At 39.1% G+C, this 24,683-nt stretch overlaps 1 protein-coding gene across 1 annotated transcript; it reads right to left on the bottom strand.

Annotated features, from left to right (window-relative positions):
• Nucleotides 1-6,175: 6,175 nt before the first annotated feature.
• On the bottom strand, nt 6,176-23,022 carry actr8 (actin related protein 8). The gene is made up of 14 exons (XM_062998561.1): nt 22,777-23,022; nt 21,054-21,224; nt 20,857-20,967; nt 20,655-20,759; nt 18,745-18,918; nt 18,523-18,616; nt 17,751-17,883; nt 16,192-16,345; nt 16,016-16,111; nt 15,035-15,175; nt 13,733-13,997; nt 10,238-10,401; nt 9,020-9,171; nt 6,176-7,074 (listed from the first exon to the last, which is right to left on the bottom strand). The coding sequence occupies exons 1-13, from the start codon at nt 22,906-22,908 to the stop codon at nt 9,028-9,030; spliced, it is 1,884 nt and encodes a 627-aa protein (XP_062854631.1). The 5' UTR covers nt 22,909-23,022; the 3' UTR covers nt 6,176-7,074; nt 9,020-9,027.
• Between the last annotated feature and the right edge of the window lie 1,661 nt (nt 23,023-24,683).

Here is a 24,683-nt window from a genome sequence, read left to right as displayed (position 1 = left end):
CAGAACAATCTGGAGCTGAACACAGCAAAAACAGTGGAGATGACCGTGGACTTCAGGAGGAGACCCCCAACCCTGCCAGCACTCACCATCCTAGACAGGACTGTGATGGCTGTGGAGTCCTACAAGTTCCTGGGCACAACGATCTCCAAGGACCTGAAGTGGGACAGCAACATCAACTCCATCATCAAGAGGGCTCAACAGAGGATGTACTTTCTGTACCAGCTGAGGAAGTTCAACCTACCCCAAGAGCTGATGGTGCAGTTCTACACAGCCATCATAGAGTCCATCGTCACCACATCCATCACAGTGTGGGGCAGCGCTATCACAAAACATGACACCAAGAGACTGCAGCGCATCATCAAGTCTGCAGAGAGGACCATCGGTGTAAAGCTGCCCACACTGCTGGACCTGCATGCCTCCAGAACCAGGAAGCGTGCAGAGAAAATCATCACTGACCCGTCTCACCCTGGTCATCACCTGTTTCGGTGCCTTCCATCAGGCCGACGCTTCAGCCACATGAAGACCCGAACGACCAGGCTACAGAGAAGCTTTTATCCAAACTCCATTACGCTCATGAACAATTGAACACTACTGTACTGTTAATACTCGGGACACTTGCACATCAAAAACTACCTATTTCATTTATGTAATGGCATACACAGGATTTTCACCTTTACTTCCATTTCATATTTATATATTTTTATATTTTCTATAGTTTTTATATTGCACAAAACTGCACCTTTTTAAAATTACAATGTAAATTGCACATGCTAAATGTTTACAATGTTTTCTATGTTTACAGGTATGAATGTGTGTGTTAGAGAGAGAGTGAGCTGTGTGAATAAGATTGTCTGTATTGTATTTTTCGTGCACTGCAAGCATCTGTGTAACCAAAAACAAATTCCTTGTATGTGTAAGCATACTTGGCCAATAAAGCCCGATTCTGATTCTGATTCTGATTCTGATATGATGTATTCGAGATCCAGCTCTGGTTCCAGCGTGTGTTTTTACTGCTGCGCCACCTGAGCGGCGTTTGTCGTTTTAGAACATGTTCCACAGCCGCTCAGGTGGCGCAGTGGTAAAAACGCACGCTGCAACCAGAGCTGGATTCTGAGTACCTCGTATCGAATCCAGCTCTGCCTCACCGGTTCGAGGCTGAGTGAGCAACGATTGGCCGGTTGCTCAGTTGGGGGGTGGGACAAAGAACCGGATGTGGGTCTCTCTCTGTCAGAATGCGATTACGACCTCTGCCGGCTGATTAGAGGCACCTGCACAAGAGATGAGGAAGAGTGCCCTTAGGGTGTGTCTCTCCGCATGCAACGCTAGGTGGCGCCACACTCATCAATGTGTGGGTGGCAAAAATGCATCCGGCTGCTGCCCATGTTTCGGAGGGGATATGGGTTAGCTTCAGTCAGGGCAGGGTTCGGCATAGACAGAGAGGAAGCACGATGCAAATTGAACAGTTGAATGCGCTAAAGGGGGAGAAAAAGGAAAAAAAAAAAAAAAAAAGAATATGTTCCACAAATCCTAGCAGCTTGAAGCTTAAAGTTTGTTAATAGTCTGTTGACAAAGTTTAAAGAAAAACAAGTCACATTCTTTATGTATGATGTAAAGTCTTTACCTTGGGGCATGTACTTGCCATTTCAAGTTTTTTTTCTCACTTGTTGTGTTTAAGAGCATTGTTAGCAGCAGCGATGCAACATAACATATCCCTGCACAGTCTGTTATTGGGTCATCTTTTGTGCATGCTTTCAGGTTTATGTGCCTTCATTTTATCTCATAATTTGCGAATGACTGTCAAGCTGTTTTTACAAGTTTTTAATACAAGTATTTTGCACCAACGCCTGTCTGTCATGTTTCTTCTCAGAACAACTTTACAGTAAGTTTGAAAATCATAAGTTAAATCAACAAAATTAACTAATTAATTAATTAGTAGAACCAACATAAATGAAATAAGTTAAATCAACATGGTAAATCAGGTTTGGAACAACTTAAATGAAATAAGTTAAATCAAAATTAGTAAAATAAGTTAAATCAACATGGTACATTAGGTTTAGAACAACTTAAATTTAATAAGTTGTATCAACATAAGCAAAATAAGTTACATCAACGCTAGAAAATCAAGTTCAGATTACCTTAATTAATTGAGTTGGACTTAAGAGATCAAATTAAGTTTAGCCAACTGAAATAAATTGTGTTGGATAAACAAAATTTCTTTATGTCCAAACAAATAAATTAAATTGTGTGGAAATACTTTCCATAATTCAATTAAGTTCAGCCAAAGAATTTTTTTTTTGAGTGCAGGACCTTCTTGCTGTGAGTCAACAGTGCTACCCACTTAGCCACAGTCCCACCCTTTAGGGCTAGTAAAGAGGTGAAAAGACTAAATAATGATGTGATTCCAAACAGGTGATGTCAACAGATGATTGCAGCATCCAGGAAAGGAAAGTCTTTAATGAAGGTCTGTCATGGTATGGGGTGTGTCAGTACCAGGGTCTGTCATGGTATGGGAGTGTGTCAGTACCAGGGTCTGTCATGGTATGGAGTGTGTCAGTACCAGGGTCTGTCATGGTATGGGGTGTGTCAGTACCAGGGTTTGTTTATCTGTTTATTAGGATTTTAACGTCATGTTTTACACTCTTTGGTTACATTCATGACAGACACACGGTAGTTACTCGTTACACAAAGTTAACCATTTCTCAAGGTTATATCGAACACAGTCATGGACAATTTTGTATCTCCAATTCACCTCACTTGCATGTCTTTGGACTGTGGGAGGAAACCGGAGCACCCGGGGGAAACCCACGCAGACACGGGGAGAACATGCAAACTCCACACAGAAAGGACCCGAACCGCCCCACCTGGGGATCGAACCCAGGACCTTCTTGCTGTGAGGCGACAGTGCTACCCACTAAGCCACCGTGCCCAGTACCAGGGTCTGTCATGGTATGGGAGTGTGTCAGTACCAGGGTCTGTCATGGTATGAGGTGTGTCAGTGCCCTTGGTAAAGGTCATTTACACTCTGTGATGCAGCATTAATACAGAAAAGTACATTGAGATCTTCATTAATAAATGAAATGAAGTTGAGCAGATAAAACATTAATTATTTCAGGTTCATCCTGCAATCAAATTAAACCAAAGTAAATGTAAGAAACTCTGTGTTTTTATTATTTGCATTTTCCATACTGTCCCAACTTTTTCTTATTTGGGGTTGTACATTCTAAAACGATCTCAAAAACTAATGTCATAAAAATTATGTAATGGGCCACTTTTGTCAGCAAGAACATGTCTAGCTGGTGGTACTCGCTGATCTTCATTGACATAGTGCAAGTAATCCATTTGTTTTCTTTGACAAACAACATTAATCTGAAGTTAAACCTGCCTCCTGTGAGGTTTAAATTAAGCCTCAATTTAGTCCTGCAATAGCTCTAATCTTCCTTCAAGAAATCAAATTAGATAATTCAGAATTAGGCTTAATCTAGACCTATTTTAAGCCATGACTGAGAAAGCAGATTTCTTTTAATCTAGTTTAAAAGGCCGTTTTAGTCTAGGACTAGGCTTAATCTCCGTCTGGGAAACCACCCCTTAGTGTTTCAGGTTTTATTTTGTCCCATTCTTCCAGCAAACAAGATTTTTTGCTTCTCCACACATTCTATATTGGGGACAGGTCAAGACTGCAGGCAGGCCAGTCCAGTACACGTACCCTTTTCTTCCACAGCCATGCCTTTGTAATGTGTGCAGCATGTGGTTTTGCATTGTCTTGTTGAAAAATGCATGGACGTCCCTGGATCTCAATGTAGTTTTCTGCATTAATGCTGCCATCACAGAAGTGTAAATGACCCTTGCCAGAGGCACTGACACACCCCCATACCATGACAGATCCTGGCTTTTGGACTTGCTGATAACAGTCTGGATGGTCCTTTCGTCTTTGGTCCGGAGCACACAGCGTCCATTTTTTCCAAAAAAGATCTGAAATGCTGATTCATCTGACCAGAATACACATTTCCACTGTGTGATGGTCCATCTTAGATGGCTCTGAGCCCAGAGAAGTCAGCGCTGCTTCTGGACATGGTTAACATAAGGCTTCATTACAGTAAAAAAAGTACAGTAAAGTTTTAAGTGGCATTTGTGCATGTAACTCCGTTATGTAGTGCTTGACAAAGGTTTGCCAAAGTAATCCCTCACCCATGTGCCTATTCTAAGAATCATTTAATAAATGTTATAGACATGCATTTAGAAACATTGTTTTAAAACTAAACTACTCCCTCACACAGCTATTGTAGCATTGCATATTACCTATTCATCTGTTTACCTGGAATAATTCCAAAACTTTCCTGGTCACATTGTAGCAGTACCAACCATTTTTTTGAATCTGTTGCAAGCATCACATTTGGAATTAGCATATATTTACATAAATTTATTATAATAATAAAAATAAACAAATAAGGTAAAACATTAAATACCTCCTCTTTTTTATTTGTAAAAATAAAGTTTTCCAATCACTGCTTACAGTTTTTATTTTACTTGTTTGTTTTTCCTATTGTCTAAACTATTTTGAATCTGACTTTGCATGTGTTTTTTTCTATTCATTCATTAATTACAGTGCAGGTCTTGAAAATGTTAATTCAATCCAGATCCATCTCTGCTGGATTGTTGGGGGAGCTGGTGGTCTAACATGCCGTGAATTGTGTGTTCCAAGTTTCCAACATGCTGTAATGGCCTTGGCTGACCTGTTGCAAAACATCAGAGGTTTGAACCTAGCTACTGACCTATGGCAAAGAAGCAATTTGGCAGAACAGGGCTCACTTCACTGGCTTAACTCACAGATCGATTAAGCAGATAAAGTTCTTTTTGTCTTGCCACCTTAACATACTGACATCAGCAGTGACACAGGTAACATTAATCATTTAAAAAAAAATCACACTACTAATTTACAATATATTGCCAGAATATGTTGGCACTGTATTATGAGATTAATGAAAATCCTTTTTAAAAAACCGTGAGCAATAATATGAAAAGACTAACTCTTATTGAAAGGCTGTCCATAGAAGAAGTAGGGTATCTGTCGGAACTTGGGCCCATTTAGTCAAAAGAACATTTCAGAGATCAGGCACCGATATTGGATGAAAAGGCCTGGCTTCAAATCCATGTTCAATTTTATCACAGATAAGTTCTGTACAATCAAGTCTCCATGCACAACAACCCTCTAGTAAATTTTAGACATTGTTTTTGAGTCTTTTCCCAAATTAAGCCACAAAGCTGAAAGTATTTACAGTAGCAGTCAATATTTAACCCCCCACACAATAAAAAGATATTATCATGGTAACATGAGGCAACATAATTTTGAGTGCAAACGAAAAACATTAGTTCACTTGACAAATCCCCATGTTGGTGGAACATCTATTTGCCTTAACCTCTAATAAGAGATTTCACGAAGTGCTAACAGGCTTCTGACACCTTTCTTGTGCAACCTTCACCCATTCCTCTCATGCAAAAGCTTCCAGCTTACTGACGTTTGATGGCTTTCATGCTGCAACTGCTTTCTTTAAATTCCACCAAAGATTTTCTATAGGATTTAAATCTGGAGACTGAGAAGGCTACACCATATTACAGGACTGATTCTTTAAGCAAGCTTTGGTTGACTTGAAAGTGTGCTTTGCCTTATCATTGTCTTGCTGGAACACCAAGGTTCAATTTCACAGAAAATAACATTCCTACTTAAAATGGCTTTCTGTTCTAAATTAATTTATCCTTCTTTACCCATCTCATTTTTAAATCTGATCCACTCATACTAGCATAACACACACTAACACACCACCACCATGTCGGTGTCACTGCAATGCTGAGAATGATCCATCACCTAAATAATACCTGCTCTGTAGTGGTCCTGTGGGGGTCCTGATCATTGAAGAACAGGTAAAAGCAGGCTAAAAAGGTATGTAGAGAAATAGACGGACTATGTGCTTCTATATGGTAAGTGGAGCTGATAAAATGGACAATGAGTGTAAAAACAAAAAGGTGGTTTTAATGTTATGGCTGATCTGTGTATGTTATTTTAGAATCTTAGAATTGAGTGTTAAATGGTTAGATTTTTTTAGATTACATTGCAAGTCTGTAGAAAAAAAAAGAAAAAAAAATACACTTTGTCCTTTTTGTAAAGTTGATAAAATCACAGTACAATTACAAAACTTTTTATTTACTGGCTGTTTTTCTATGACATTTTTTAATCAACATTATTTGTTGCATTCATATAAAAAACAACAGGTACAAAGCTTTGCTATTAAACTAGCAAATTACGTAAATATACAGCAGCTATACAAATTCATTGTGAAATAATGAGCTTCACACAGGGCTGGTACAATAAAGGGATGAGGAAGTATTCCACAAATAAAAGAATCCTATTGGTTACTGTATTAAAATGACAGATTTCTTTTAAGGTGCCCTGGTCAATATTTATGGTTCTTACTATTCCAAATAAGCTGGAGATTTCTAAAGAATAAAACAAACACAGAACATCAGAAAAAGAAAAAAAAACACAGACTGGCTCGTTATTAGCATATGATCCTATAGTTGCATTGGGGAAAACACAATCTGCTGTTGTCCTTGTAACCACTAGTGCCAAAATGCACTTTTAATAGCTGATTGAATTGAAAAGAGAAGTTGATGTCAATGGAGAAGTTTGCAGGCTGCTCAGCAGTAAAAACACACGCTGGAACCAGAGCTGGGATCTGCCGGCTGCACTGAGCAGCCACATGAACAATGATTGGCCTGTTGTTTATATAGGGGTGGGATATTAAAAAGTCAGATTGGGACTCAATCATAACTAATGTAATTACGACCTCTGCTGGCTGATTGATGGCGCCTGCACAGAGATGGGAAAAGAGTGCTGTCAGGGTGTGTCTCTCCGTACACAGTGCTGATCCGCATTGCACTCGACAAAGTGTAGGTGATAAGATGCATACGGCATGCTGCCCACGTGTCGGAGGGGGCGTGGGTTAGGTTCGTTCTCCTCAATCAGAGCGGGGATCGGCATTGGTGGAGAGGAAGCGTGGCGCAATCAGGCAATAGGACACCCTAAAAGGTAGAAAAAGGGGAGAAAATGCATAAACAAAATATATATATATATATATATTAGGGCTGTCGAAGTTAACGCGATAATAACGCATTAACGCAATCTCAATTTAACGCGATTATAAAAATTAGTGCCGTTAACGCAAATTCTAGTTCATGTTGAGACTTGACTGGTAGAACAAACGTTTTAATGTCGGACTTGCCACCGTTTTTTATTTGCGGTTTGTTAACATTATGTTACCGAGCGTCGTAGTAATGCACTTGCATAATAAAGAAGCTGCCAGTCCTCCATTCACGTAACGCTAGGACGGACACTTAAAAATCCTCCTTTTGGAGTGAACTGGTTTCATTTTTGATCAATATTATTTACCATTGGCTCAGGTACATGTCGAAACAAATGCTTTGTATTTCATTGGTTTAACAGCCTCATTTGACTCCTTATAGAGCTACCACTGGCCAATCGGAGAAGGTCCGCCCTCTAAATGCTAGTCTGTGATTGGGTGGTTGAATTTCGCCCGCCCTCTCGGTTTTGTAAACACCGCTACCTGAGTCAATCACTCAGCTCTCATGATCAGGAACGCGGTGAAAATGCCAAAAAGTAAACTTTTGAGGCAGCGATGAACTGACCTAAATATGAAAAGACACAACATTTAGTGAGTAAAACAGTCATTTGTTATATAATTCTTGCTTAAATTGGTCAAAAACTCTGTTATATGGGTTCTGGATTCATTCTGTGTGTTGCAGTAGCATGTCCCCCTGTTCCTAATATGATGTCCGGCTTTTTGGGGTGTAATGTCCTCCTTTTTGTTACTATGAATCTGGCCACCCTAGTCTAAACACACTCAGTTCGTGTAGAAACGTCCATTAAACCACTGGATAGTATTACTGCCTAGTATGTGAGTGAATAAAACAGTTTTCTCTTGTCCCAGCAGTTTTTAACATCAGTACATTTAGCATAAAATGTGTTCACCATTTTAACTGTAACATTTCACTTAAAAATCCTTGTTTTCTATAACATTTACACAGATTTTTTTTTTATGCGATTAATCGCGATTAACTATATGAAATTCTGAGATTAATCGCGATTAAAAATTTTAATCGTTTGACAGCCCTAATATATATATATATATATATATATATATATATATATATATATATATATATATATAAAAAAGGAGAGGTTTGCTGTGAATTACTAAGTGTTAATAACTGTTACTTAGTCTGGATTGCTCATGATTTTAATCGGCTGTGCATTCTTTAAGTTTTATTAGACAACGAATCAATCAATCAATCAGAATCAGAGTATTCCTAGGAATCCTAGTATTTGGCCTTAACATAACAGCTTTTTTTAAGTTAGGCTATAAATGGCTCAACAAAATAGGAAAAGTGTAGAATTATATTGGGTTTTCATTCCATTTTTTATTGAGTGAGCACAAATTCCCTAGCTTGTCTAGCCACAAAGCTGGGCCCAACTCCATATTACTGCCCATGGTTTTGGAATGTGGTGTCTAATAAGCTTATGTCTAGGTGTTCACATACTTGGGACAATTAAGTGTACTGGGTGCATTGGGTTTTTATGTGCATGTTTGTTGTTCATTTTCTTTTTCTTTTAAAAGGACGGGATAGAACACCAGCTCGTTAGGAAAGTGCCAAACAGAAGTGACTGCAAAAAATTAAAAATTAAAGAATTGAATAAAATGAAATGTTAATTCTATGATTTTAAAAGGGATTTTGGTTGCCATAAACACTAATTAATAAATGTCTTTAAAGAACAAATAATTACATAATGTTTTAAACCATGACTTGGTGTATCCCTGTATTCTGATGGGGTGGGGAAATGAGGAACACTGGAGCTTTTACCTGTGTGTAAGCCTCATTAATGAGCTGCACCTGCCCTGGTTTCAGATACAAACAGACATATTTACACGTGTCCAACACATCCACTCACACTCCATTTCACCAGACAAAAGCTGCTCTTTCTCGAAACATGCGGATGCCGAATCGCTGCCATTCTCTCTGGTGGATCCACAGTTCCTGAGTGGTGTCCAGACACGCCAACACCGCACCTCCTTTCCAAGCTGTCAGGCGAGGGTCCATGTCCTACAATGAGAACATTAAGGTTATTTGAGCTGAACTACACCACTATATAGTGTCTTGTTCAGTCTTGCTATTCCTGCTGCACTACATATTTGCATCTGTTACAAGTGGTTTTGTTCACACTGTGTGATTCCTCCCAATCTAGTATACAGTTACCCAGTTATATGTTATTTACTGCTGCTCTACTCTGACCATACCTAACATATACACCATCTGGTATGTGTAGTAGACAATCACTTCTTTTCACCTGCATGAGGCAAGCTCAGAGAGGGATCGGCATTGACCAACCAGCAGAGGCCACAGTTGCAGCAGCAATGAGGAAACCCTTTGATCCACCCTATCCCAGAACAGCCAATCATGTCTGTGTAGGTGGCCAGCTGGCCAATAGCAGATCTAAGATTCAAACGAGAGCTCGAGATCTCCAATTTTATCCGACATACTGTACAATAGCATGTGCTCAGTGTCAGATTACACAGTAAGATTCTTCAACAACAGTTACACAGTCAAATTACATCAATCACAAAATCATACTGACATAACAGTGCCAATAAAACAGACTTTAAAAGGCAATGGAGGACACTTTGGAAAGTTTAATTTTAAAGAAAGTTTCTAAAATAGTAAAACATGCATTGATGTACTACATGGCCAAAAGCATGTGGACACCTGACTACAAACTTGTTAAACATCCTATTTCAAAATCATGTGATTTAATATGGAGTTGCATGCCCCTGTTAGAGGCTATAAGAGCAAATTTGAAGTGTGCCTGTGTGAATTTGTGCCTGTTCCTAACTGGAAACAAAGGTTAAAGTCAGGGCTCTGTGCAGGTCACTAGAGATTCTTCAAACCAAACACATCAATCCATGTCTTTAGGATTTTTATTTTGTACAGGGGCACAGTCAAGCCTTACTCAAACTGCTGGAAGCACTAAATTTATTTGATATTGATACACCTGGACTCAATAATAAGAAGGCATGTCCACACACTTTTGACAATGTAGTGCATGCTTGTCCTGAGCCCTCAGGCTTCTTCACTTCTTTGTGTTACTGTATGCAAGCATTAAACTATATACCTTTGGTCGCGTGATGACCTCGACGTTCTCCACCATACGCCGAAAAGATGGAGGCATCTTATTGAGAATGCGATGCTGAAGGAACTCCTGTGCTCCATGAAACATGAGACCACCACCCACCACCAGCACAGAGCTGTACATCTTCCTTTTTGTCTCGTCTGATGCTATTGAAGGTGAAAAATAAATAAGATAAATAAATAAGTTGACAAAAAAAACTGATAGTCAATGCCTGTGTGAGTAACAAAGAATTGGTAACAATTCAAATTGAACAAATACAACAAACACTTCTTTCATTTCATTACCATGTTTTAGGGTTTAGGATTGTAGTGCGCCCAGTTTACCTAGAAACACTGGGTACAGTGCAGTAACACGCCAGACAGAATGGCAACCCTAGATCCCAGTGGTAGAGGGCTAGTGTTGTTTACTGCTCTGCAACCAGATCGTCCAAAACACCCGCTTGTAGCTATCTAATATTTCACAAGTCAACAGTACTTTTAAGCAGCATGTCTTTTTAAAGCTGCAGTATGTAAACCTGTAGTAGTGAGGGCTGTAATTACTTCACCTTTAAATAACAACTCATACAAATTTAAAAAAGTAAAAACAGCCCCCCCCATTGCACTGTCAATCAATGACCAATGCATAACATCCATGTTTGTTGAGAAATTCTACAGATTAGTAAACGCCTCTCCAACATGTCTGAACTCAGAAGGCATCATTTCAGTCCGGCAATGATGTCTAATGACGAAACCTGGCTTACAGCTATGCACAGCATAACATAACATGCCCTAAATAAGTATTAAATTTAGGAATATTTATTTCTATCAGGCCTCATGAACTTCAAATCAACCCAACCTAGGGTTTATGAACAAAGACCTCAAGAAAGGAAAATGCCTAACCCAAACTAAACGAGTTGCACTGGATAATTTGCAAATGGGCCTACTAGCACCACTGATGGTCTGTAACGCGTTACTTAGTAACGCGTTACTCTAATCTGACCACATTTTTCAGTAACGAGTAATCTAACGCGTTACTATTTCCAATCCAGTAATCAGATTAAAGTTACTTATCCAAGTTACTGTGCGTTACTATTTTTGTCATTTTCCTTAGTGAAAATATATTTTTGCTTTCTTCTTGGCAGGGGCGGAGCCAGGGGGTGGCCAGTGGTTGCCATGGCCACCATAAAGTAATCTTCGGCCACCCCTCTGTCCCCCCCACCACCGCTTTGCCGGCAATTTTTTTGCGGAAGCATTTCTGCACGCAGGAGCAGCGCACCTCAGATGAGTAGTTCTTCACCAAAACAGTGCAGTAATACACTCAACATAAATGTCAACCACCAACACAATTACAGAAGTAGTACTATTTAGTAGTATTCGTGGCGCGCTACGAGTAAAAGCGCCAGCTGGCTCTGCGCATTCCAGTGTTGCCAGATTGGGCGATTATCCGCCAAATTGGGCGGATTTTGTTGGAAAACAATTTAATAGCAGGTAAATAACACTTCTATTTAAAAGAAAATCTTCCATTTTAAGAAGCTCCAGCATTGTAGAAGGCTATTAAAAGTAAAGTAAATTTTCAATGCTGATTTAGCGTAATAGTGTTGGTCAGTCTGTATCATATTCTTGAAAGAAAATTAAAATTTGTTTTCCATGCATTCACACTAGCATGTTCTGGGATTCAATTGAGTCTCATCAGTACACACAAGTTGGCAGCCAAATGATAAAGTATTGCAAAGGAATATCTTTGAAATATTGTTACTTTTTAAAGGAGTAATCAGTAATCAGTAATCAGATTACTTTTTCAAGGTAACTATGCCATCACTGACTAGCACCCTTCTGTATTTCAGAAAATCTGAAGACTTTTTGGAGAACTAACATAGCATAACTCAGTAGGGCAAAGAGGTATTACATTACAAAATTGACCTCTCTCATAACTCTTGGTTTTAAAATCAAAGGAACCTAAGGTTTACGCACAGACAGTTCGCATACCCAATTTTAAACAGTTTGACACATTTTCATGAAAATAAATAGGTTCTGAACCAAAAAACCGAGATAACATCTGTTGGTGTGTCAAGTTGAAGAGGAAGAAAAAACAACAATGGCGAAACCCTTGAAAAGTGTGCAGTGGTCTGCTGAAGACACAGGCTGCGTCCGAAATCGCATACTTAAACAGTACGTACTAAATTTGAGGCAGTGCGCACTGCTTGGCCAGTAAAGCAGTACGCTCTTCCAGTACGCAAGTGTGCAGTATGCACGCAACCTCGTACGTACTATGTCCGTCATCTTACCAACGTCACGTGATGCATGACGTCTCATTGCCACAGTTATAACAATTTTAAAATCGGACCATTTTAATCTCGCACTTTAGCGCATCCAATTTCTGCCCGTCAATCATCCTCTCACTAATGCTGGTCCCCGCTCCTGATTGGGGAGGACGAGGCTGCTCCACGCCCCCTCCGACACGTGCACAGCAATTGAACATCTAATCACCTAAACTTGACGAGTGCAGTGCAGTACAGCGCTGTATACAGAGAGCCACACCCTCTACCGCACTCCTTTCCCATCTCCGTGCAGGTGCCACCAACCAGCCAGCGGAGGTCGTAATTGCACTAGTCTGAGAGAGAGTCCCCATCCGGCTTAATCCCACCCCTATCTGAACAACAGGCCAATCGTTGTTCATGTGGCCACTCAGCCTCAGCCGGCAGGCAGTGCTGGGATTCGATACGAAGTATTCGAGATCTCAGCTCTGGTGAACAGCGTATACTTTACCGCTGCGCCACCTGAGCGGCCACAAAATTAATTTTGTCGTTCTCCACAAAGCTACTCAACGTTATTCAGGGTTGTACTTAATCATAACCTTTATAATGTTTGTCTTACGCCGCTTTCCGCCATCTTTCTTCTTCGCTACGAGCGCCTTTGCAGCTCCAGTTGTATTATGGGATACATTATCGGACCGTAAGTGTGCATCGTTTGCATACTCAAAAATGGCTGCCCATGCAGTAGGCCATCCGGGTACTTTTCGTGTACTGTTTAATGTATACTATGTATTCAGACATACTAACCGCTCTCGGATATTGCTTTCGCGTACTGTTCAGTATGGAATTATACGATTTTGGACGCAGCCACAGCGTTTGTTATGTATTTTATGTTTTCTAGAGTTTTAAAATAAACTGCAAAGCAGCACTAGAAAGGAAAGGCTCTGTTGCTATTGTTTTATTCCACTGTGCGTTGTGTAATGCCCTCCATTGATTATGAATATCTGGTTTCAATAAAAACTGGTAAAAATGCAGCAGGTTCTCAGAATAGCAACAAGATCCTAATAAGCCTAAACGAAACCAGTTCAAAATGGTTGAAAAAAGCTGAGAGGGAGAAAAAAAACTCCTGTGTTGTTGACAAAGCACAATGCTAACAATACCTCAAAAACTGTTACTCTTTCAACTTTGGTTTAAATTAATTTATCCTTTTCCTAATTCGAAGATAAAAAATGGGATTCTGTAATTACCACAAGAGTCAATGCTGTGTAGAATAGCTTTATCCAGTCCAAGTGCTTTGCCTTCAAACTGTGTCATAGCTGACTTCCTGGAGAGTAGGACAGAGGGCATGTCTTCTGGATCAGCGGCAACTGTCAAAGACTCTCCCTGAGAATGAGCAAGGTCCATGTCCTGGCTGTGGTTTCCTCTTTCTGTCTGATCACCCCCTACGCTGCTGGATTCACCGTCAAACCCAGTGGGTTTAGAGAGACCTTTCCTTTCCATGGATTTGGAGGACTGGTGAAAGAATGGATGTAAATTGGAGCACATGTAAATGTTAGATCACATTTGTAAATATTCCTCAACTAAGTCAATAAAGAGGTAATGATGGCAGACTCTTTAAGTAATAGTAAGTTATAGTCATAGTACGGCACTGTGTGGCCGAAAGTAAATGGACACCTGTCTGTAAACCTGTTGGACAGCCCATTCCAAAAATTATGGGCAATAATATGAAGCCTCTATTATTTATGGATGGCTTACCACAAGAATCTGGAACAACTTCTGCAACTCTTAAATAAACTGTTTGATAAAGCAATGTATTGAAAGTAATTTTACAGTTATTTACACAAGTGTCTGCAATGACACTAATATAGTAAATGACAGAGCAGTGTGTGTTGAGGACAATTTCTGATCCCAGGATGCTGCTGGTTTCATATATTTTGGCTGGAGCACTACTCTCCTCCCAGCAATGAGAATGATGTGTTTAAAAATCCTAACACTGCAGCCCCTGCTACACTTACAAAGGTACAAAATTCACTATGTTATTTCCATGTTAGTGTCATTGCTCCCTATCAATTAAAAAGGGATACAGGGGATGACAAAGTGTACATAGCTAAAGATGAGCTTCAATCAGTAATTGTATACCCACAAAGTTCATCTGTATGGTGGTGTAGCTGTCATTACTTCACACACCTTCATTACTTTACAGGTGTTTATGTAATAAGGCATGAACAACAAAGAAATGTTGCAACCATTTGGTTTTTGTAATTTTGGTGGCCTGTTTACTCTGGGTTAGAAGACAACTATTTGCGCTTTGCCTCACTTGAAAGAGAAAAATCTTGAGAGACTGAAGAATTTGGCAAGAAACTCCAGTGGGTGTCCACATACTTTTGGCCATATAGTGTAGTCATAGCAGAAAGTACACCAGTAATGTACCACAAAATCTATCTATCTAAAAAGCAAACAAATGCTTTAAATAAAACAAGCTGTTATGAGACCCCATGCAACACTGTCATTTAGCAGAAAGTGGATTAGAGATGTTTGACATGATGTACCTGGTCTTGTTTGCTCTGAGTACTTAGTAGGTAATGTTCATCATGTGGATCCTGCGAATCTCCCTGAGAGCGATGCTGCAGAGCAGTCATCTTTTGTCCTACAATTCCGAATGCAGCTGGATAGAACAGAGCCATGGGAGCCTATATAGGATAGCAGTTATTTTCCCCATCATCATATAATCATCGACTAAGAAATGTCACATAATATTTCAGTAAAATTCAGTGCTCACTAAGCACCTTAACACTAATCCTAAACCCTAGGCTTTTCTCAAAGAGTGCTTTCCTTGATGTTTCAGGCAAGCCCTAAAACCTTTTGGCTCTTTACAACAGCTGTAATGTTTTACATTTTTAATATTACATTAAAAATCGACTTTTCTATTTTTTCCCTAATAAATACACCACATCAGTCACATAAATTTTTTGTGAACATCAGATTCAGATTTATAGAAGAATATGATGATAGAAAAATACAGCTTGGTCTGAAAGGCAGTGTAAATCTATTTCTAGTTGATATGAGAATGATGTTCCATAAAATGTGCATGATCCCAATAGCAGGTACTGATTTTTGGACACTCATATTTAGCAAGCCTAAGGCTGTCCACAAGGTTTGAGGCTTGTAGAGCAGCACCTGGTATAGGTGCTGAAGGCCCAGTAATTTTTTTATCTGTTGTCAAGAAGTCTGATGAAGCCTTTTTACTTCTTGATTACCTTAAACATCCCTGGTCATTAGGTAATCATGACCAAAGCACTACTTAACTACTAAATAAATGTTTTGTAAATCTGACATTACAATACTTTCATTTCCAAGAACCTATTTTTTTCAGAGATACTAATATGTCCCAAAGTTACATACTGCAGCATCACAGAACAAAAGTCAATAATAAAACACTCTATTAAGGTGGGCTTAAAAGGTAATAAAATCATCATAATCACAGATTGAGTAGGTCAGTTCATAAAACTATACAAGTAGAAAGTCTCTACCTGCAGTTTCTCATCACCCAGGCGAAACTGATAGATCAGCACTGGGGACTCTGGGAAGCGGGTACGAAACTCATGGTCTTGCAATCCACAGATGTCCTGCAGGGAAAAGGTTTTTATTAGACAAAAAGCCTACTGAAATGCTTGCAATTAGATATCACATCTAGTTGTATGTGTACCTGATCAAGGTGACAAAAAGTCTCCTTAAGTTGCTGCAGTAACATGCAGTCTAGACGGTTCGTAAGCTGGCACTCTCGGTAAGGAAAACCTGCCCGCTGCATCAACCATAAGAAACACCGCGTCACGTCTGAGCCTCCATATGCAAGACAAAGTCTGCAGGGGAAACACACACATGTATTGTATGACTGGTACTTAATAGGAAACAAGTGATTGAGCCAAAAAATGCTGTGATTTTGGTACATGACACAAAATCTCAAATACCCTGCATCTTCATAATAAATGAATACATGTTTCAGAAATTGGCTTTGAGATCTAGGCACTTGGATGGCGCAGTGGTAAACCACATTTACTACAGTTTTTAAAACCAAATAAGACACAAACTGACATGTTATCTTCCATTTAGTAACCATGGAAAACAAAATGCAAGACTATGACAGATTGAAATAGTTTAAACAGTAGTGCTGGGACGTATGACGGCACATTTGGTATACCGGTTTTAATTCCTCATACCATATGGATTTTTCAAATACCGCCATACTGTAGCATAGTTAATAAAACAGCTGTAGGCTTCAGTAGGCAGCAAATCATATAATATTGTTCGCTGCTAAAAGCGCTATGAAGCGCCGTGACGGTCGTGTAGATTAGATACAGCTCACGAGTTAGCCAGGTAGTGTTAGCATAACAGTGGTAACAGATGAGAGAGGTTTCCTCAATATGATAAAAAAAATAAACAAAAACAGATGGAGGATGAAGAGTGGAAGACCAAATTTGCACCGGAGGAACCTGGATTCACTGGATTCCAGGTATGTCAGGGTTTGTACAGTACGGTTTGTAGTTGTACAGTGGAGTTTGCAAAAGTTGTTTTATTTGTTAAAGGGAGAGCTAACTTAAATATTAAATAAATAATAAAAATTGTATTTACTGCAACTGATTCCATCATATACTGTGTCTATTTTATTTTGTGGGGCCAAGCAAAGCTTATAGTACTCAAAACCTTTATTATATACATGGTGAAATTAAAACCTTTTATATTCTATGTACTTATGACAGTAGAATAAGACATATAGAACAGACATATAAAAAAACATACCGTGATATACCGTGAAATCGTCAGAATCTTAAAAAATACTGTGATAAAAATCTTTGGTCATATTAGGCCCAGTCCTACAGTACATGAATTAATTCCTGGCTGTGCCCAAACTGCACTGTATATACTACATCGTGTACAGCTGTACTACTGATACTAGAACTAATGGATAGACATACTATTTAGTAGGGTGGGGTGCAACTTGTGTTAGTCACTGCTGTTTCTTTGACCCTCTGCTTTAAGAAGCAAAGCATGGCAAAACATTTTTAAAAAAAGTTTGTTCTCTTACTGGTGAGACTCCATTTGTATCCACCGTAAGGTCAAAATCATGTACAGGTTTATCTAAACATATTTTCTAATTACAAATTAAAACTAGTACACAATAACTTAATCAACTACTTGTACTCATTACTAAAATTTCTGATTTTGATTCACTCACTTTCTCACTACAGACAAAACTATCCTACCCACCTTGAGTTTCGATGCGACACGCCATCTTCCACACAACACACGCTGGTCTTCTGATCGCCCACATCTACCACACACGCACTGCTCAGTCCACTGCCAAATGCGGCACACACTGACTCCTGGTGTATTATGATTGCTAAACACACACATTACAAAGAGCAAAAATGTGCATTGTTAAATTAAATTATTGTGAAAATAAGTCTCTTAGACAATATGCTAAAAATTTATATGGTAAATATGCTTAAAAATATATGGGTTAAACATTATTTTCTTTTGTTATTGTTGAGGATGGTACACGTATTTTGCCTCTACACACAGTAAAGTGGATGGTTATTTCTCCAAAAAACTTAAAACAGGGCATTAAGGAGAAAAAACTAGTGCTGGAAGGAGGATTTATTTTGTTGTCACTGCAACAATGCCTCCTACTCTCTGGTTACAGCACAAACAATTCTAGGAATAGTCCCCTGTATGTGCTAAGACTTTATAAATCTGCCAGCAGCTGGTGTAAAGATAAAGCCGATGTCTTCACAGGTATCAGAGGAGATGTGTGGTACTTGTGACTCTCCTAAGCTAATGAGGGGGTTGTGCAGCATGCATAGGCTGTCAGAGGTCGCTGGGAAACTAAGAATATACAAACATATTCAATAAGCAATTACAATATAAAATAAATCTTTACCAAGAGTGCTTATCATTAATTAAAGTTGGGTCCTGATAAGACTTGTTTGAAGTTTTGGAGTTGGTGTTTCTTGGTTTTACTTTAGTGTTGGTTTCCTACCTGAGAAGTTCATCTTCATGAGGAGCATATTGACCATCTCTTTCACATGCTGTCTATTGTAGATGTCTGGAATCAACAGTATGCATCTGTAATACTGAAGACAAAACAAAGTCAGAGAATTAAAAAAAAAAATCAGGACTGCCTGCCCTATAAAATCACATTAAATCCATAATTTGATACAGATCTGATCTGATTAAAGCTGTATTAGTTTGGACACCATACCTTCAGGTCTTTGAGAGGGACTTCTAAATGTTTCTGAATGGCATGTGACCAGATGCTCTCCAGGTCTGCTAGGACAGCAGTCAGAGAGCCTCCAGGCCCACTGTGGACATTCAGCTGACCATGGCAGATAGGCCAGTGGAGGCTGTAGCAGTCTGAGGGGTTCACGTGTAATGCCTGGGTGTGGAAAAAGAGATAAAAATAAAGCCAAGTTTAACGTGTATGAGCAGGCAAAGACTTTACAGCACACATACACAGAGCCATAAAAATTATTTTGTCCATTCTGATTTCCTCTAGTTTTGCATATTTGTTACATAAATGGTTTGAGATCCTTTCACAAATGGTTATACATGACAAGACCAGCAAAACTGATTCCATGTTTACGGTGTTCATGATGGGTTTCATCATGAACACCGTAAACATGGAATCAGTTTTTGCAGGAATTTAGCTGTCTAAAAACCTCCCAAACCAGACAGTCAATAATGTCTGTGTAGATACCTGGGCCGGCCAAAAGCACCTCTGCAATTCAAACCCAGTGACCCAGATTAAGACTCAAGCCTGGGCCTCTCCAAAATCTTAATTCTGGGTCTTCAGAGGTGGACTTGTCTTGTGCTTCAGATTGATGTCTTGCAGATTTATAAGTCTAAGTAGCTAAATAAAAAAATGGGGGAAATGTTTATTCAAGGGATTGTATACTGTATTTTACTAGACTGTATTTGCAACATTGTTTTTCTTCTAATCCTGTACAATGTTTTACAATGTAATCCTTTACAATGTAATCCTTACAATGGTACAGTGGGACAGTGGCAGCCTAGTGGGAAGAGCTTTGTGCTATCAATTAAAAGGTTGGACATTCGAATCCGGGATCTTCCATGCAGCCACTGTTGGACCTCCAGGGGCGTCATGTAGCCTAGTGGTTAAGGTACTGGACTAGTAATCAAAAAGTCACTGGTTTAAGGTTGCCACTGTTGCCATAGGTTGCCACTGTTGGGCCCTTGATCAAAGCCCTTAAGCTTCAATTGCTTAGACAATATAGTGTCACAGTACTGTAAGTCGCTTTGGATAAAAGCGTCTGCTAAATGCTGAAAATGTAAATGTGCAGGATTACAGACATCTTTTGATGCTGCACATGCAGTTGCCATGGATTAGTTTTTTCCCAGTGTTTACTTTAAAATGGCTTTGTTTATTAAATAAAAATACCCCTGTATGTGCAACCACTTACTGCTAATGAAAAATAACCGTACCGCGCTTCATATTGTGTTATAATTAGTGTGAAAGGTCTATTGCAAATTATAAATACCTTTGTAAATGTATAAACATTAAAATAATGTACAATATATGAATTATCATATCTACTATGCATTAGACATATTAATAAAAAAAAAAAATCTTACAGTCTACATTATACACTGATCAGCCATAACATTAAAACCACCTCCTTGTTTCTACACTCACTGTCCATTTTATCAGCTCCACTTACCATATAGAAGCACTTTGTAGTTCTACAATTGTAGTTCTACAATCTACAATCTGTTTCTCTACATACTTTTTTAACCCCACAAGACCACCACAGAACAGGTATTATTTAGGTGGTGGATCATTCTCAGCACTGCAGTGACACTGACATGGTGGTGGTGTAGTGTCACTGCAGTGCTGAGAATGATCCACCACCCAAATAATACCTACTCTGTAGTGGTAATGGGAGAGTCCTGACCATTGAAGAACAACATAAGAGGGGGCTAACAAAGCATGCAGAGAAACAGATGGACTACAGTCAGTAATTGTAGAACTACAAAGTGATTCTATATGGTAGGTGGAGCTGATAAAAAGGACAGTGTGTGTAGAAACAAAGAGGTGGTTTTAATGTTATGGCTGATCAGTGTATGTCTAACTCAAAATGTTCCACTTCTCACCTCATCTCCAACGAAGTAATCTGGCTGGTGACTGGTATTAGTCCATTTTATCCTTGAGTTAGGGTCCAAAACAGCTGGACGAACCTGTCTGTTGTACAATCTAGCCTGTTAATTCACAGAGACATGTCCACAATAAGGATCAGACATATTACTTTAAAGCTACTCAGATATCTAATAACAACTGCATATAGACAAATAGAACCTGTTCAGCAGACACTGGAGTTCTTCTAGCCCCATTAGACATCTTCTTGGACCAGATGGCCTGGTCTACCATCTTAAGACCATTCTGTCGCTGCTCACCACTCTCTGGTCTCTAGAAACATGCAGGAAAAATGTTGCAAAGCTTAAAAATGAAAAGTTTTAGATTTAGAATAAAGTTTATGACCAGACCAAACTTACATTCAGTCCTTCACGTGTAAGCCAAGGATCATCGTAGCGAGCTTGACTGGGCTGTTTATGTCTACGAGCAATGACATGTGGAAGACTAACAGGAAGGGTATCTGTAGCTCGGCCTATGCGAAGGGTTTGTGATCCAGGGCTGATGACAATAACCAAGTTGATCTGAATTTGCTGAATGGGGAGACATAATGCTTCAATAAGTTCATGTTCAAACGTTAAACATCATCATGAGAAACAGTAAGTAAAACCAAAACACAACAACATACATTGGTTGAAAATTATATTATTTTCTTAATGCACTAGGAAGCAACAATAACTGAATTTCTCCACAATGATAAAACAATAGTTGGGCGAATTACACTCCTTTTCTTGTATTTATTATTTTTAGGTAACAATCTTGGTTAAGCTGAAAATCAATCAGTTGGTAGTGCATCTCTGGTTACAAAATGCTGCTTTAATAGTTTTTTAAGAAACCAAACTTTACATTTTACCAATAAACTCTTAAACGCTTACCCACCCTCAGCATGCATGCGCCAGTGGACTGGTTACATATTCATTCACAGAAAAAAGGGCTGCAGTTCTAATCCAAACAGATAAACTATTTTATGCACTAATATTATTTAAATCATGAACGACAAAACTATTCCACATTAAAATCAAAAACATCCAGCTGTTTTGTGTCAGTATGGAATCTGACTGCATGCAAAACATGTGGATCTCTGTGTTACGGTTTTCTTTCCTAAAATAATTTGGATATTTTGCACAGAGATGGGGACTTGAGTCTGTGACTCGAGTCCGAGTCGCACGTAAGTCGCACACACAGCGACTTCAGACTCAACTCTGACTCATTTCAAATTACTCAGACTCGTGACTCGCAAAAAATTACTTGTGGACAACAAAAGTCAGCAAAATAACAGCAACAACATAAGCGAATGTAAGCAGTGGTTATGGATATTTTGCTGTGTTTGGGATTTTGGCCGCTGTGCCGTAATTTGCAATGAAAACAAAACGTCAGTTTAAGCTTTTAACTGGTACCTAGGAAAGTAAAGGCACAAAGTAAAATGGCAAAATACAGTCGCTAATCTGTTGATGTTTTTTATCTGAACTTACATATTATTTGTTTATTTCTATGCTACATTTCCAATATATGTTTTGTGTATATTATATTGACTTGTGACTTGACTCGGACTCTAGCCTAAAGACTCGTGACTTGACTCGGACTCTAGCCTAAAGACTCGTGACTTGACTCGGACTCTAGCCTAATGACTCGTGACTCGACTCGTATTTTGTGACTTGTGAGCATCTCTGATTTTGCACCATGACGGAACCATTTAAAGGTAAAATTCTGCAAATTATCCTATAATAAATATTCTAACGTTGTCAGGAATATATCACCAATATCTTTGTTCTTAGTACTTACAATTAGCAGCTGTAATAAACTGTTACTCACTTTAAAATCTACATTCTAAAAGCTGAACTGATTCTGCTCAGTGTTTGTTTATCTTACTCTTCTACATTACTACCAATTTACTACGTTACACTGATTTCATTTACTAAATAAAGCGTGTTTATATTAAACAAATTGTTTCGTTTTTTATTTATTTGGACACTCAGCTTGTCGATTATCGGTTAAAACCAACTGTTAAATGTAACCGCGGTATTAAATAGCACGCCAAGTCCTATTAGCTGACATTAGCTGTAGAGCTTCAGCCAGCGAGCTTACCTCTTGTAAAGGATCTGGGATAGCAGGAGGAACTATTGGTCTTTTAACTCCTCGCTGTTCTTTTTCTTTCTCCTTTTCTCGCTCTTTCTCTTTTTCTTTTTCATTTTCTTGTTCTCTCTCAGCTTGGGTCATTATTGTAAAGCACCTTTTCCAACCACAGACTCTTCTTCCTCAGTACCGAGTGCACTGGTGAACCGAAGCCTGCGCGCGCACAGCGCCACCAAGATACAGTACTGATTACAGGAAAGTACTAGAACAGCCGTGCGGGAAAACAATAATTGCTCTGTTAATACATACTACATTATTGCTCTGTTAATCCTTTGATAATACATATACCGATCAGCCATAACATTAAAACCACCTTGTTTCTACACTCACTGTCCATGTTATCAGCTCCACTTACCATATAGAAGCACTTGGTACTTTTACAATTACTGACTGTAGTCCATCTATTTCTCTGGATGCTTTGTTAGCCCACTTTCATGCTGTTCTTCAATGGTCAGGACCCCCACAGGACCACCACAGAGTAGGTATTATTTGGGTGGTGAGTCATTCTCAGCACTGCAGTGACACTGACATGGTGGTGGTGTGTTAGTGTGTGTTGTGCTGGTATGAGTGGATAAGACACAGCAGCGCTGCTGGAGTTTTTAAACACCTCACTGTCACTGCCGGACTGAGAATAGTCCACCAACCAAAAACATCCAGCCAACAGTGTCCCGTAGGCAGTGTCCTGTGACCACTGCTGAAGGTCTAGAACAGGGGTGTCAAACTCATTTTCACCGAGGGCCACATCAGCATTATGGTGGCCCTCAAAGGGCCGATTGTAACGTATCCTGCTGTGATTGCAGTCACATTGCTGTTTTTCTTGGAGGCTGAATTCTGCATTTATATTGTTCTACTTTACCACAGACACGGCCTCATAACACAGAGACGCACCGGTTTCTCTTCCTGAAGCACAAACTTGTTTTCACTTTCATTAAATTTCCTCCTCATGCTTAATTTTCTTAATTATCTTTTTGTACATTTTAGGATCATGAGTAAATATTTACATGTAAATATATACATCATCTACTGGCGGGATGTGTCACTTTGCATGTCACAAAATCATCATGCATTTTGAAAGATGCAGTTTATTTAGGATTTTACAGTGTATTTTTAAGACAATCATTCTGCCCTCACTAATAGTTTATCCCCCTTTCTCAGCTAGACAGACAGACAGACAGACAGACAGACAGACAGCTCCCTTCAGAATACAGTCGGTTTATTTGCTCCCCAGCTGTGTGCATCAAAATTAAGTAAAAATACAAACAATAAAAACAATAAAGAACCTAATACAGTAAAAGCACACAGCTGTAGTCAAGTGTTACATCTGGTACAATATGAGATTTAACCAAACGTAAAATAACGAGTTAAAATTGTGTGTAAAGATACTAATTGCTAAAGTAACGTAACAACAGTATTTAATTACGGTAAATTAGTAACTAAAGCGCTGTGATATACTCACTAAACATTTACTAACAACTGAGAATATAAAACCCACTACTTACAGACAATGCTTGGGTATTATATTGCAATATAATTATTTGTATTTATTTATTATTGTTTACATTACTGACTGCGCTACCCCGCGTTCTTTTGCCGTAAAAGTCACATGGCTTTTTAGCGAAGGTTAAAGTTAGTTGTCATGACTACGATGTCACGTCTCTTAAAGGCGCAGGAGCGCATTAAATTATAAGCGCGTCTCTGTAACGACTCGAACCATCACAACAATCATACAGTCGTTTAAGCTCTCGCGGGCCGGATCTGGCCCGCGGGCCGTGAGTTTGACACCCCTGGTCTAGAAGATGACCAACTCAAACAGCAGCAATAGATGAGCGATCGCCTCTGACTTTACGTGTCTAATAGAG

The sequence above is a fragment of the Trichomycterus rosablanca genome, chromosome 7 (genome assembly GCF_030014385.1).
Source record: "Trichomycterus rosablanca isolate fTriRos1 chromosome 7, fTriRos1.hap1, whole genome shotgun sequence".
Taxonomy (NCBI): Eukaryota; Metazoa; Chordata; class Actinopteri; order Siluriformes; family Trichomycteridae; genus Trichomycterus; species Trichomycterus rosablanca.
The sequence above is the reverse complement of the archived record's forward strand: the minus strand, read 5'-3'. Positions and strand labels throughout refer to the sequence as shown.

Bases quoted from the DNA above. Each gene is read 5' to 3' on its own strand.
- actr8 (XM_062998561.1), bottom strand. From the start codon at position 22,908: ATGACCCAAGCTGAGAGAGAACAAGAAAATGAAAAAGAAAAAGAGAAA. The intron at 16,346-17,750 runs GTGGGTAGGATA...TTTCCCCTGCAG, and splicing joins GTGTCGCATCGAAACTCAAG to ACTTTGTCTTGCATATGGAG. The intron at 15,176-16,015 runs GTAGAGACTTTC...TATCCTATATAG, and splicing joins TGGGTGATGAGAAACTGCAG to GCTCCCATGGCTCTGTTCTA.